Source organism: Bombus impatiens, unplaced genomic scaffold, assembly GCF_000188095.3.
Source record: "Bombus impatiens unplaced genomic scaffold, BIMP_2.2 scf_0074, whole genome shotgun sequence".
NCBI lineage: Eukaryota > Metazoa > Arthropoda > Insecta > Hymenoptera > Apidae > Bombus > Bombus impatiens.
In genome coordinates, this window is record NT_176493.1 from 38,392 (window position 1) to 53,442 (window position 15,051).

General features: G+C 34.2%; 1 protein-coding gene across 1 annotated transcript in view; it reads right to left on the minus strand.

The window, feature by feature from the left end:
- The window catches only part of LOC100747274 (venom allergen 5-like), a 13,719-nt gene extending 1,660 nt beyond the window's left edge, over positions 1-12,059 (minus strand). The window contains exons 1-2 of the mRNA XM_024372463.2: positions 9,922-12,059; positions 883-1,053 (exon numbers count right to left, since the gene is read on the minus strand). Coding sequence (XP_024228231.1) covers positions 883-1,053; positions 9,922-10,071 — 321 coding nt within the window. The 5' untranslated portion in view covers positions 10,072-12,059. The remainder of the gene's footprint in view (positions 1-882; positions 1,054-9,921) is intronic.
- Between the last annotated feature and the right edge of the window lie 2,992 nt (positions 12,060-15,051).

A 15,051-nucleotide genomic window follows, 5' to 3' on the forward strand; every position in this document is an offset into this window, starting at 1 on the left:
TAAGGAGAGCTATAGGGTTACTCAATGCCTTTGTTAGATGGAGAGTTCGTCCCGTTGACCGCGGCTACGTTCGGCGACTAATTGTCGCCTTGAGCCCAAGCTCATTGTCACAAGTCTTAAACAAATACAATTGGGTAGAATGACGGCAAACCGTTTAATTACAACTGTAGGTTTTAATTGCAATGTTTTCATGGATTTTCCCGAGGTTTCAGAGGGAAGGCACCGGTGGCCTCTTATCTCCGACATACGAAAATATTCGAAATATTCCACGTATAGTACTTATTATGATATTCAGTGGATTTCTACTTAGATTCCATTTGTTTAATTAGGTTTATAAAAATACGAATTTACATAAAAATCTAATTGTGATGAAACACAGATACATCCATTTTCTAGACCACAGATAAAATATCCATAACTGAACTCATAATTATGAAGCTCAAATTAATTTAAAGAGAAGACAAAAATATGAGATACCATTTTTGACTTTTATATAGCACTTGCATATTTAGAAACCGATCGAAAATCAAGTATTAGGGGGACTAAAGTTCTCCCACGGCAGCTATTCACTGTTCTTTCGTTTAATTGACAGTTTTTATTTGTGTTGTAATATAAAGTTTTTATAACTCGAGTTTATAAGTTACATTGGGTTTACGCGTATCGAAGTGGAATATACTTTGGTTTATGAACAGATTTATGAAATAAAACAGTCGAAAGGGACTAGTTGGGAATTTTTCTACTATAGAGGGGGTTGAAATTTCTTTACAGTTGCCATCCAACACCTGAATGTTGTTCATGCCAGTCGTCACCATGGCCCAACCTTATCCCTTATTTTTTTATAGCCACATATATTATGCCTTGTCGGACCAAACTAAATCTTACCAGCTCCATCATGAACTTTGCTGGACGTTGAGGGCCCGGATTTCCTCGCTCTTCGTCCCCGTTCGCCACAGTGTTGCGATAAACGTTGTGCCAGTCGAGTATGGTCTCGATATCCTTCTCGTTCAGATCAGTATGCTGAAGGTTCACGCATCTGGTGCCATCCGTGTCGTGCTGTGAAAATTATATATCGAACTTTTGATTTACGATAGGACATTAGATGTTTTACTATTAACTTAATATTAAGAAAGTAGAATTTTCTGTTTAATAAAAGGAAAGGAATAGTTATTCTCTTTGATCATTTCTTTCATTATTTCTTACAATCATATTTTTTCCAATATCTTTGTTTCTTGTTGCTTTGTCTTTAACAATTTTACGTCATTCGAACGTCTTTTAAGTTTGACAAACAAACGAGATATTGTTAATTGAATCGCTGCTTTAATCTTCTTGTTCGTTTCAAATAGCTTTTATACAATCTAATTGAAATTGTCATTTGAAAGCCCGATTAGTTATACCTCTTGGATGTTTGTATTAATAAACGCAAATTATGAACCGAAATTTCTATAACTGGTGTAGCAATAGTACAAGAATAGTGCAGATATCATACATATTGTATGAAGACTCTATCATATTACTACATTTTAGGTACATTGATGATTTATTATACGTATGGTTACTCTCACGAAGATTACGGTTTTAAAATACGATTTCTATTACTTGATATAATGTTAAAAGATCTATTTCCATTTTCCATATTAAAATTTCTGAAACGTACACAAAAATTTATCAATTGGTACGGTCAATTATTATCAGGGATACATAAATGTATTTGGTTTGGGTCGAATAGTTGGAATAAAATTAAAATGTCAATAGCCTTCTTTTTATATGGATTCATAGTTCCTTCGAACTGGCGCTATCGACTTGCGAATTTCGTACTCAATAAAAATAGCCTCTTTAAGCTTTTCATACGAAGTGCTATCGAATTTAGTGGGAGGGTACTCGAAGCATATACTTTCTTTAGGCAGAGCTTTGACGTGATGCTTCATCGAATTCGCTTTGATGTATAGCAGGGGAAGAAGCATTTTTTTATGTCTATCACAGGCCCACAGGGGTATTCTATTTTTTAGAAGCAGGCTATGAAATTCACTCTGTCAGTCTTAATTTTCGTTCTACGCGTTCTTTGTTTGGTTGTTTTATGCGCGTAAAATACATACATGTGTGGTATCCTAGCTAAATTAATTCATCAAGTATATACGTATATATTCTTTCATATTTTTGTACGGACAATATATAAAATTCTATAGTCTATACATTCTATATTCTGCAATACATTTCTACTTTAAGTAATAAAGAAAAAAAAAAAAAAACAGAATATAATATAGAAAAAGAGATTAACCGTCGATTCAGAAAAAGTGAGTAATTCAAAAAGTTTCAAGATCGACGTAAAAAATTGTTCTAAGAATTTTCTACATAATTATTTTCTGGAGAAATAGAAATTTTAAATATAACGGCGACTTCTTGTCGTGTCGAAAAGTTTGATCTGATACTGCTACTAAAATATTTTTCCAATAAAGCATTCTATTTAACGCAATCGTGTGATATCGTAAAAGTATCGTTACGGAAACGATATCGCGACGTTTCTTTAATTCACTATCTTACGTAATTCCATCGATTGCAAATGGGTTCTGAAACAGTTGCTCGAACGAACATTTGCATGTTGCAACGAACAAAAAACATAACTTTTTATTGGAAACTGAAGAGCAATGAAATCTTAATTCGATTGCAATTTGAAGTTACTCAAGTAGTACCTTCAGCTAGAGAACTAACGATGGCATTGATAACATGGTACTTGAAGCAAAATTGGGAACTAATTTTAACAAGCCATGCTATAGATCATAGATAAATAATTTTCAGAAATTATTCGATTATACCTGCTTGCATTTATACGTGCATTTGTACCTGTAACAGTTTTCATATGTTTAAATGCAGGTGGAGGATTTATTATTAATAAATAGGAGGCAATTCTGTACATTGCAATAAATACTAAATTTATTTTTAATAAATAATAAATTTAATTCGATTCTGAACGATTACTATTCTGTATCTAGATGTATGAAATGATAAATAAGACAGCTATTTAATACTCTAACGCCTTAAACACTCTAAAGTAATGACGATATTTCAACAAATCGAAACAAGACGAATTAATGATAACGCGCTGGTTGTTGCGGCATCGGGGAATTTAGAAAATAATTGGGCGCCAAATTTCACAGAGAATTTTAAAACTCCCACGAAAGCGCGAATTAAAGGGAAATTAGCGATAACGACAGAAAGCGATCGACCTAATGGCATTTAATCGAAAGGTTTCTTCTCACCTACCTCCAGCATTAACGTTGATCGAGCGAATAGAGAAAAAGCCTCTATCACGCTATCAGTTTTCACCATTCTAAATGTCCAGCTTGTAATCTTTCATTTTGACGAATATGTAAATAAATTTCGTATTTCAATTTTCCGTTAATAATACGATCTACTATATTTTTGGATTGACCGGCCGAAAGTTCACGTAAAAACGTTATTATACATAACATATTGTTCATTCATATAGAGGATGTTTCACGCAACTAACTCAGGCTATGGATTTGAAACGATGAAACGTAGAGAAAATGCTCATTAAGTAAAATTAGGACGTTTCCGAACGGCTCATGTGACGCAAGTGTTTTCTTTTAAAGCGCAGGTGTTTTAAAGAGTTCGAGTTAACCCATATTTTTTTAACTGTATATCTTTTAAATAAAAATAAAAATTGATGAGCTTTTCTTCTTCCACCAAAAATGTTAAAGTCTTTGGGAAGGATTAATTCGAATGATATATACACTTTAATTTCAATTTCTGCAAAACGAGGAGAACGCAAAGTCGTACTTTATACTTATATTACTTTTTCTACATTACAAATTTCCGGATACGTGTACATTTCTGATATATTTTCTTGCTTAAAAGTTGCTATTCAATGAAATTTGTCACTCCTTTCAATTACAACAATGTCTCTAATTACACAATATATTGCATGCTATCTAGCAAACGCGTTCATAACCGGAAACGGTCAGAAAGTATTGATGAGCGCGTAAACTGAAATCTGTATCCGATATATCAATATTTCAAAAGCTCGATTTCAACGGTACGAGCATAAGCGTAATTTATGTACGAGATGTACCTAAATCAGTCTAACTAAAATATTAAACATGACAGCGAAATATGGTATTCGAATGCACATTGGTATTAAGAGCCTTCACAGAAATGTATCATAATAGTACTTCGAACGATAAATATTAAATATTAATCGCTTTTATATTTTTACAAATACATATACGTGATACGTAATTCTAATTGCATATGGCCAATGTAGGTTGAATTTTGGGGAGAAAAGTCCAACAAACGCTAAAATAGAGAGTTAACGTGATTGGTACAAATAACGTTAAGGAATAGCGGCATCGTTATTCGAAATTCCATGGCCCGCAATTTCACACGCACACACTGATAGCCATCGTTAATGCAGTATCCGCCCTTTACCACCAGCTTATTTTCGATATATCGCGTTCTCGACATCGTTATTTCCTCGTTTCATAAATTTAAACCGGTAGAAATTTCGCACTGGCCGAGCAACGTCGACACTCCTTGTCGCGCTTTACTCTGAACGTGCATATGAAATAATTGAATATGCGTATGAAATGGTAATTCGTTTTTCGAAAAGCGAATTTTACGATCGATGTAACGATCATTTAATCTCGTTCTTTACTGAAATAAATTAGCTATTAGATTTTAAGAAAAGTGAAAAATCGATTTGGAAACAAGTAAGTACGTCGAAAAACTGAAAATTATCGAGTACGAAAGTAAATTATTTTTTTATTACATGTAAATTATTATTTATTCCATGACATTTTCCGTATACAATAATGGGCGAAACTGGACGTACACTCTTTAAAATAAAATAACTTTTTTAAAATGGGATCAAACGACTTGAGTTTATTTCTTGAGAATTATAAGGATTAGTTTAATAGTCGACGCGCAAGAAGTCCTTGTAAAAATTGCAATTGAGCGGAATCGCGAAGAAAATAGTAAAGCTCGCATTTCATAACATCTTTATCTGAGCCTGTCATGAAATTTTAAACAATACGTTTGATTATGAGTATATTACGAATATTTCGTTTAAACACAATTCGATCCAAAACAAAATTTTCGTCACTTTCAGCCTAAAATCTATAAATTCTTTCATCTTTATATCTTTACTGCAGACTCAGATAAAAAAGTTGTAAAAGCGATTTTTACTTTCTTCTATCAGTTCCGGCCAGTTCGCGATTTATATAAAACTTTTTTACACGTCATCTAGTAAACTGATCCTTCTTACTTCTCAAAAAAGAAAAAAAAATCAATTCGTTTGGTCGAATTTTTAAAAAGTTACACTGTTTTAGAGGCCGTGTATTTAATTTTGCTCATTACTGTAATTGTCTATCATATTTTCATGTAAGAAATCCTTTGTTATTAATTAAAATTACAATTCTAAGGCGAGTAATCGAGAGGTCGGGAAACGGGCAAACGGAGACCTATTGATCTACAAAGATCGACTTTAAGGGAACACGAAATAGAAATTTTATAATACAGTTGTGTTAAGATTGAATTGTCTTCATATAAAATTACAATTAGAAGGAAATTGAATCTTTTGTGTGACATAAGTTCGTTTTTTGAAGAAGTTGAAGCATAAAAAAAATATTGTACTTTATTTAACTTGTGCTTTTTAATTCGTTGTCTACGAGGAAGACTCTCTTGATGTCTCCTTTAATATCATTTAAAGTAAACTAATGTGAAATAAGCATTTTGCTTTAGCATACTTTCCTTTATGTGTAACACGTCAATTATTTATAATAATAACGTAATTGATTTTGAAATTAACGTACCCATCTACTGTTCTAGTATATACTACTTGTAAATTGCAAAATAATATACAAGTTACTTTATTTACAATTTTCAATAACATCGTATATATGAAACGTTTAAACATTGCTTTACTACTTAATCATTAATCGTTAACAATTCCCTTGTTGCGGGTTAATACCTAGACACTTCTGTATTACATCTTTATAATCTTCCCTTCAATAAAGTAAAATTTCCTTGCAAAACTTTGATTGTTTTATTATCAAAGCTGTTATATCATTATTACGTTTTTGTTTGGTTCGTTTTGGTTGTGTTGCCGTTAATTTTTTAATTTAGATTAAATTATAGTGTTGTCTGATGTTTAATGCGATTGGCAATTAAACTCCACGTTTCGGCTAACCTGCTACGCGCAGGAGTACTGGCACGGGAGGGGATCAAAGTTGGTGAAAATAAATGTTCGCTTAATCCTATTATATTATTGAACAAATATTCTTCACAACAAATGTTTATTCTAATTCTAATTGGATATTGACAGTGTTACGTCGCGTAACACTCTAACTAGACCAGGCCACCAGGACACCGCGGGCAAGATGACAACCAGATATCTTCGGATACTTACTGCGTACCCTCAATAGTCTCAAGTACCCTCCATAAATCTCAGGAATTTCCTAGTCGAGGCCCTTCAAACCGAACAAACATCTGTTTTCCGACTCATTTCTAAAGACCATTGTTTACTACGGCTTGTAAGGGGAAGCTAGTTTTTCTCGCGTATGATGCAACTTTCCTCGCACTAATCACTTTCTCTCGAGGGCGGCTAAGACCCTTCCTAGTCTACCAACCTTCGTTTAACCAATTAACAACGAAGCCTATTTCCCTCACTGTCTTAGCCAAAATCGTCACCAACAAATCCGATGGTCCCGTGCGCTAGACACACCTATCCTTAGCTTTCCTCCGCCACAGCATCGTCTCCGAACATCATTGATTTTACATCCTTCGAACAGTCAACATTCTTTGACCGGAAATATACCCGTAGATCAGTCACTCACTCGTCTTATACATACGCACCAGCGTAACTGTCTTCTTTACAAGTTGTTAGAATAAACGGTGATATATAACTTACTATACAGTGTTACATTCATTGAAACACCTCTGTTATTTTAACCGAAACAGGGGAACGAATAATTCGCGACGTCGATTAACCGAATCGTAGCGAGAATTTACGCCTCTCGCTGACGCGTTTTCTTAGCGACCGCGTCTCTCCGCGAACGGTCGTAACAGACAGAATTGTCGTTGAGATTTCGAATACTCGAAGTTACAATCGTTTGCAATACGTTTTCACTCTTATTAATTACAAGATTTTAATTTTATTGATTTTCAATAATTTACAAATTGACAAATGCAAACACATCGATTAACAAGACTAACAAGAACTGGGAACTAATGAAACAAAGAACTAAAATCTAAAGAACTAAAGGACTAAAGAACTTAAGAACTGAGAGCAAAAAACTAAGAGCTAAAGGAACTAAGAGCTCAAAAGCTAAGGAACTAAAGAATTGAAAGGCAAAGGAACTGAGAAATTAAGAGCTAAAGGAATTGAGAACTAATCGCTATGAACAAGGAAGTTACTTGCCAAAAATTGGGGAACTGATCGCCAAGAACCAAGGAATTAATCACCAAGAACTGAGGAACTAACTACTCCGAACTAAGGAATTATTTCTCTATCTTTTATGTCGCTAAGCTTATTTATATTTAGGTCTACCGTGGAGGCGTCATGTCATGTGACAGGTTATTCCATGGGGGTTGTGAGGCTCGAATTTGGTTTCTATACAAACTGTCAAAATTTATTTAAATTTTAAATTGGAACGCTCACTCGCGCTATTGGTAGTTTTAGTCTACATTACGGCGCGTGCGCAGCGCGGGACGTGACATCATCATGCAAAAATATTCGTTAACACTGATAATTTGTTACTTGCATCTTGTACAGTTTTCCTAATAATATCGTTCCAGTTCTACAAAACAGCCCTGGTCGTATTTTAATTTAACCATAAGACAATATAATATTAATTTGCTAATTAGTACACTTCGAAATTTTTTCACAAAGGGGCGTTAAAAAATACTACAAAAATGTAAAGTTATACAAAGCTACATTGTCATAGAAAATCAACGATTCATAGTATTTTTCAGTATTTTTCATGCTCATCAACGAGAAGCAGGCAGCATCGGCGTGCATCCGGCGCGGAATGATGATACCACGTATCTGACATCGCGAATTAACGCCCGTCTCAAGAATTCACGTTTCCTATAAAACCTTAGTCTGAATGCGTTCGCGCTATTCTTCGTGGGTGACGGCGTGATCCTCCGGCCTGGAAATGTGCGCCGAGAATAGACTCATTGTATGCGTGACACCGGGTCGACAATAACGAGCGGTGTCGTCGTCCCGAATTTCCTGTTGCGCAAATTCGCACTTGCGATGGATTTTTATGTTCTCGATTCGCTAACCTCGACCGCGTTCGTATTTATTATCGACGTCGCGGTGACGTTTTCCGTGTGTATCGTTCGCTCATCGCGAACGCGGCGTCTCGATGAAGCAAGAATTTCGTTGGATATTTACGGAAAACAAGCGGAAGTCGATATTGGAAGAGGGTGTGATTACGTTTCGTGAGTTAATGACAAAGCGTAAATGAAGAAGATTTAAACGATAAATCGACGTGTTGCCCTATTTAAAACGAAATATCATAAAACATAGAGTTTACTTTACAGTATTTTAGTTTAAAAGATTGTCGTAAAGAAGATTGCATTAGGGCGATACGTACGAGACGTTCGTTTCTTTGAATCAAATTTTAACCGCACACAGCTTCTTCAAAATGTCATGTAACCTTTAAATGGTTTTCCAAATTTTTAATACGGTAGTCGTATTTCTGGGCTGTCGCGGATCTCTACGCAACGTATTTCATATGATTTCGGCGATAATAACATCTACGATGGATTATGTACTCTGTTTTATGGTTCAATATTGATCATTCTTTATGCACTTGCATGCGTTTAAACAATTTTTATAGTTTACCGATACATCGCACTTGATAAATTGTGGATTTAATGAAGATTCAATGGGGAGTAAACAATGGATGATTAATGACCAATAATCTTACTCAGCGTTTTCTGACTCGCTGTATCGGTTAATTAAATGAACAAAATCATGTTGTATCACGTTTGCTCGGACTGATTAATATTTGCTGCATTAATTAAAAATTTCATCGATAGAACAAACAGCATAGGCATTGCGTAAATGTGAAAGTATCGCAATAAAGATGATTTAACTGCTCCAATAATTACATTCCACTTTATTCCTATCTCAAATTTATGATGGATTGATTAAAATTCATGTCTTTATATCATTAACCTGATATAATTTACACCATTTGTATCGTTGTACCGTTATTTACATCATTCCTGCCATCGGCACTAAAACTACCGACAATTAAAACATGAGATTTATAAGTACCAGAGAAATGCAAATGCGAGATAAAATATAAAAAGTACCATGTTGTTTGGTCCTCTTAATACAGTGATACAAGGCAAAAGGGGATCTTTCATCCACATATTTTACGCATATTCATATTTTCATCCACATAATTTTTATTGTTATGAAAAATCGCCAATTGGTTATTTGTGCCATTTTTGTAGTATCAACGTTAAGATTCGACATAAGATCGGTACAATAAATCTTCTAACGTAATAACATAAAATAACATTGAGATTGAAGAAACCTCAGCTTAACAATTGGAGATGTTCATTATTTTTATGATCGATTATGATTAAAGGCCATGTTATTATATTACTAACTTGCCATCGTTTATACCATTAAGATGCAATGTAACATCGAGATAATAAACGTCATAACATAACATGATATCGAAATTTACTAACCTTCGCCTCGATAATTAGGTTAACATCTCACAACAACCATACAAATCAACAATCACAATAAGATGATAGAAATTACGATTCTCCCGAAACGAGTCAGATATGGCACAGAGGATTAATATCTCTAAATGCAACAAATACTCAAGCAGCAAGTCACTTTAATAAATAAGTTCATCGATTCATGGAAATACGTACCGGAAATTGGCACATGGTGTGATTGGCGCAAATGCGGCAGTAAGGATTGTCTTCGTGGCCCACTGAGAACGATGATATTGTTCTCAGTAGTATGCAATCATAGCAGCCCGTTAAGAACAATAAGAAGCAGAACGAGATATGACCTGTCATTCCGCCGGTTCTTGTCGTGGCTTTCAACGGCCGAAAATTCGTCGCGACGTTTTATCTTTTGCGTTTCACTGCTGTCCGGGTAATCTCGCTGCTACCTTCACCCCATGGTGATGTTTTCCGAATCGATTTTCCAATAAAACAGTGACAAGCCGGCCCACGGCGGAAGATAATATTTTACCTGCCGGAAATGATGTTCGTTAAAAACTAAGCGGGTAGGACGAACCAAAAGAGGATAACAAACCTACGTACCAGTTCCTTGATGGTAACCAACGCTCGCTCCGACTGAGATTTCACGATGGTGATGGTTAATCGCTTAACTTTTAGTTACGAGCCTGCTATTCTATAAATTGAAACGATCATTTCGTTGATCAATACATATAAGTATGTGATAATACGTTAATGGTATTTTTACATTAGTTTCGGATATAAATATTTTCAGATTAAAACTGTTGAATACGATCCATTGAATTATCAACAGTATAGGTACTAATATTTATTTTAAGCGATGTAAAAACAGCATCTAGCACGCGTATATTCACTCTACTGGAATAGGAACGTTTCGTGTAAAATATGCAAGGATATACGTATATATCTAAGCAGTCGCCCAGTCCAAAATCAACCGTCATAGTAAAAACACGGGAAAGCTGGTCGTCTGCAAATTAATGAAAAGTAACAATTAGCAACTTATAATTACAATTATTTTTTCCTCCTCGTAACAAATCTTCTAATCAAATATGTAATTATCGTTTAACACACGGTGTCTGCATACGTTACCAGAATTGAAGTTTTTTATAGAAGATTGAAATCTTATAACATTAAGTTTTCCCTCTCGATTCACGTGTTTATCTATGTATCTCCCACTTATAAAGGATGGTTTGTGAATTTCCTTCAAAAAGTTCATGTATTTTTATTGTATATATACATATTACACGCGAAGTTTATGTTTATCAGTGGAGCCGCAATAGATTGAAATATACTACGTCATAACATTTATTTTTCGCAAATATTATATCATATAATAATACAATATTATATTGCGCAGTTTTTCTCAATTTTCACATTGCTGACAATTTTTCGATCCACGGAAATTTATCTTAATTCAATCATTCTAAATTTAATAAAACTTTTGTCACTGATGTACACCGTGGCAGTCAACGTGTCAACCATGTACAAAAAGTCCAGTAACGAAGTTGCGTATTTGCGACTATTTACACAGCTAATTATCCCTCGGTTGATTTTTATTTCGACCATATGGTAAAAGTTCCGGCACACAGTGTCTATATCGTTCCCCAGGCGGAAGCGCTATAACGCGTAAACGGCACCGACGCAACTTACCGACAAGTTGGACGATTTTCGGATGTTCAGCACGTGTTTTCATTTCGTTATCCCACCGACTTCTTCCCATATCATTACTGTTTCAATACGCGCGGGAGACGGAAAGTTTTCCGAGTCAGCGAGCCTTCGTATATCGCTGGCCTTTTTCTTCCCTCTCGTTCATGGTCTTGTTGGAATGGCAATGGCCCAAGCCACAAAAGAACGCTTGGAGAAGAAACGACCAACCAAAATTTTATATCGGTAGTTCTTAGATTCGCGAGAAAATCGGGGAGGAAAGGAATAAAAAAGAAGCAGTGTGTTAAGTTTGTCGAATGTTATACCGTGGTACCTATTTTTATCTTCAAGCTGTTGAAGTTTGATTCGTTATAGCTATCAAATGTACATACATTTTTATGGACATAGCTAAAGCCATATGTAAAATTCAAATAGAGATTCCAATTTAATCTAATAGAAATCGTAACTGAAAGTACTCTACTTTGGACAATTTGTATATTTTTCTGTTGTACGGATTTGTACATTTTGAAATTTCTCGCATAAAATAAAAATTTACGGTCTAGCTATTAGTGTACCTTTCAAGCGGCATTGAAATTAATTCCATCTTTATTTTTAAGAAACAAAAATTCGAATTTCGCGCTCCTTAGTAAGAATCGAAATAATATTAAAAAGACTATTATACTTATATATTAATTTGGCGAAGACTATATATTGTTAAATATTTTAAAAGAGAGTACAAATCACGAATACACATTTATAAAACCAATGTGACTGATAGGAAAGCTGATAATATAGATAATAACGATCCCAACATTACACGAACGGTGCACAAAATTTTTCCCTCGTCGCATATTAAAACTATAACAAACATACATTTATTATTTATTATCTGGGTTACTTTGGCTAAATAAAAAAAGTTATACACACATCAAATAATGAATAATTCAAGAAAGAATAATTAATAATGAAATAAGAACAGGTTGGAAATAATTTACTTTTTCACCTCTACTAGTATATTTCTCGCGTATACATCGTTTTCACACGAGAGATATGCATAAGATCCTCGAGATTCTGTCCTCTCTTTTCTTTTTACATATGTATCAAACGCACGATAATTCCACGCGTCGCTTCGGGATACACAACCGCGTTGATCTCTAGACGCGTTAAAAATAGGGCAGTGACGTAGTTTATTAATGAAATTGCACCGATAAGAGGACTAATTTCTCTTGCATGCTATTGCAATCAGGCACCTAAGAGGCCTCCATTTCTCGTACCTAAGCCTTGTAAGCTCTTAATTCACGGACTTTCTTTAGTGTTGAATGTTTCAACTTGAAACATCGACCGCTTGTATACGCAGCTGCGTTAAGCCCAGCGCATGCGGTTACATTTGCGTTCTAATAACATCCGTATGCACACTTTCAAATGCAAACAAGATTACTTTCCGTCGGAAATGACGTGTGAACTTCTTTGTATACGCTAACATGTGTATAATTATTTGAAAGACTTCAAAAGTAAAACGATTGTTGTTTCGATAAGAAAAGAACTTCAGCTCTAGATTTAAGAATAGCTTTGGAATAACATTGGACGAGATCGTAGAAAACGATAGAATAATTACGGACCTAAGATACGAGCGATTAAATTACAATAATGTAGTTGACCACTGTAGTTGAAATAGTCGATTAATTTAATAAACGTCTATGCTAGCAGTAATATAACTACGCACATTTATTTAATGCTTATTCATGGTAAATTTAAGTGTGCAAATGTATTTAGAATGTAAGTGATACCCAAAATCAACGAAAGAGATTTGATTTTGGTTAATGGAAAAAATGCACTGCATGATTTTTTCCATTAATTGGTTAAATTGGTTCTCGAAGTTATCCTACGAATGTCACTCGTGCGCATCAGATTTTTAACTAAAGCGTACTGGATACCTTGAGGCCGATGATAAACCGAATTAACCTCTTGATGCCAGGCTCCGTATCCGGCACGCATCAACGCGTTTGCGCGTAATAATATGCATTGCCTATTAGCAATATGCGACATATATGATTGTAGTTTATTTAAGTTTATTTTAGTTTATTTAGGAGTTTACCTATTCCCCCGCTACAATCAGCGAAAATCCAGTTAATCGGGGCGCTAACTAAAATATCGTGTCGATAAATGGAGTATTGTAGAAGTAGGCACATCCTGTCACCTAAAAATATTGCAAATATTTCCAAAATTACCAAGCACGCGCGAAACATATTTAAACGAACTTCTCAATATACCACGAACTGAGGCTTTATACAATATAAGTACGATACATTTCCCAATTCTACATATTACTCAGTTATAAAAAGTAAATAAAATATGGAGGAAAAATAATACACCGGATACGTAATATAATATTTTATTTTAAATATGTACGTAAAAAAGATAATTGTTCCACGCTCCGCGTTATTGCTACAGAAATAGTTCTAGTATTGTTAAAGACACATTTATAACAGTTTGCCGTTGCTGTTAATATTGGAAACCGTGTGCTTCGATTTCGCTTTCCTCTGTCGTATCTCTAGACATCAGATTTCTGAGAAATATGTTCCAATTTCCCTATTTTTACGTATCAAACGTATCTGCGGTACATCTTGTATACTATATTAGCTTGTACGTATAACTTCTACTCTCTTGCACTGTTAACTTTGTCATGATAATTTCTGTTACAATAATTTAAATTCTTTCCTATATTTTCCGATAATTGTAACTTTCCTTCCTACGCTTCTTTCTTCCGTACAAATATACCGTTTTGTGTGCAACTTCAAAATTCCAAATTCCAATTCCAAGGAAAAACATTTGCGATTGTACGGTTTCGTATTTCTTTTTTCATTGTTATAAGAGCTCGATTACATTTGGATCATTAAACGAAGAAGTCGATGTAACTTTGCATGTGGTTTTCGAAGACCGTAACTCTGAAGAAGGAAAGTTTGCACAATACATCTTTCATTCCTATAAATAATAGGAAACTTTTCTTAAGTATTTTAATAACACTCTGCTTGGAATAAATATAAAGATGAGTTATAGAAGAGTGGTGAGTGCAGCGTTATGTGCATGATAAACTTTCAAAATCGAACGTGGGAAAAACGGGAGCAAAATTAATAATTTAGATCCATATCAGTAATAATAACAAATTATAAATTAAAATAGAATTTTTGAACGTAAAATTAGAATTTCTATCGAATTTTAACTTGAGAGTAAACACAAAAGAAATTTCTTAATGGATCAAAATTCACATTACTTTTCGTATGTATAAACCTTAATCATCTCTTCCTTATCCCTACGCTAGGAAATGGCCATACGAATAATCTTAGAATGATTTTTATTTAAAATTGATCTACTGGAAAATTGATCTAATGCAAAAATCGTTTATACATAACGCTATTTGAATCTTACTCTACAAAATGTCCTAAAATATTTACAACTGTATAGCCCCGTGTAAGTATTCCGATCATTTTTCAAATAGGGCGTACTGTTATAAGATTTATATTGCTTTTTCTTTTTTGGCACGTGCAATATTTTTTATTAAATTCCTTCATATTTTTTTATTTAATTTAAAAATTACTTAGATACTACTTAAATGCCAAATTACTTGATATCATGATACGTTTGTTTCTTCAA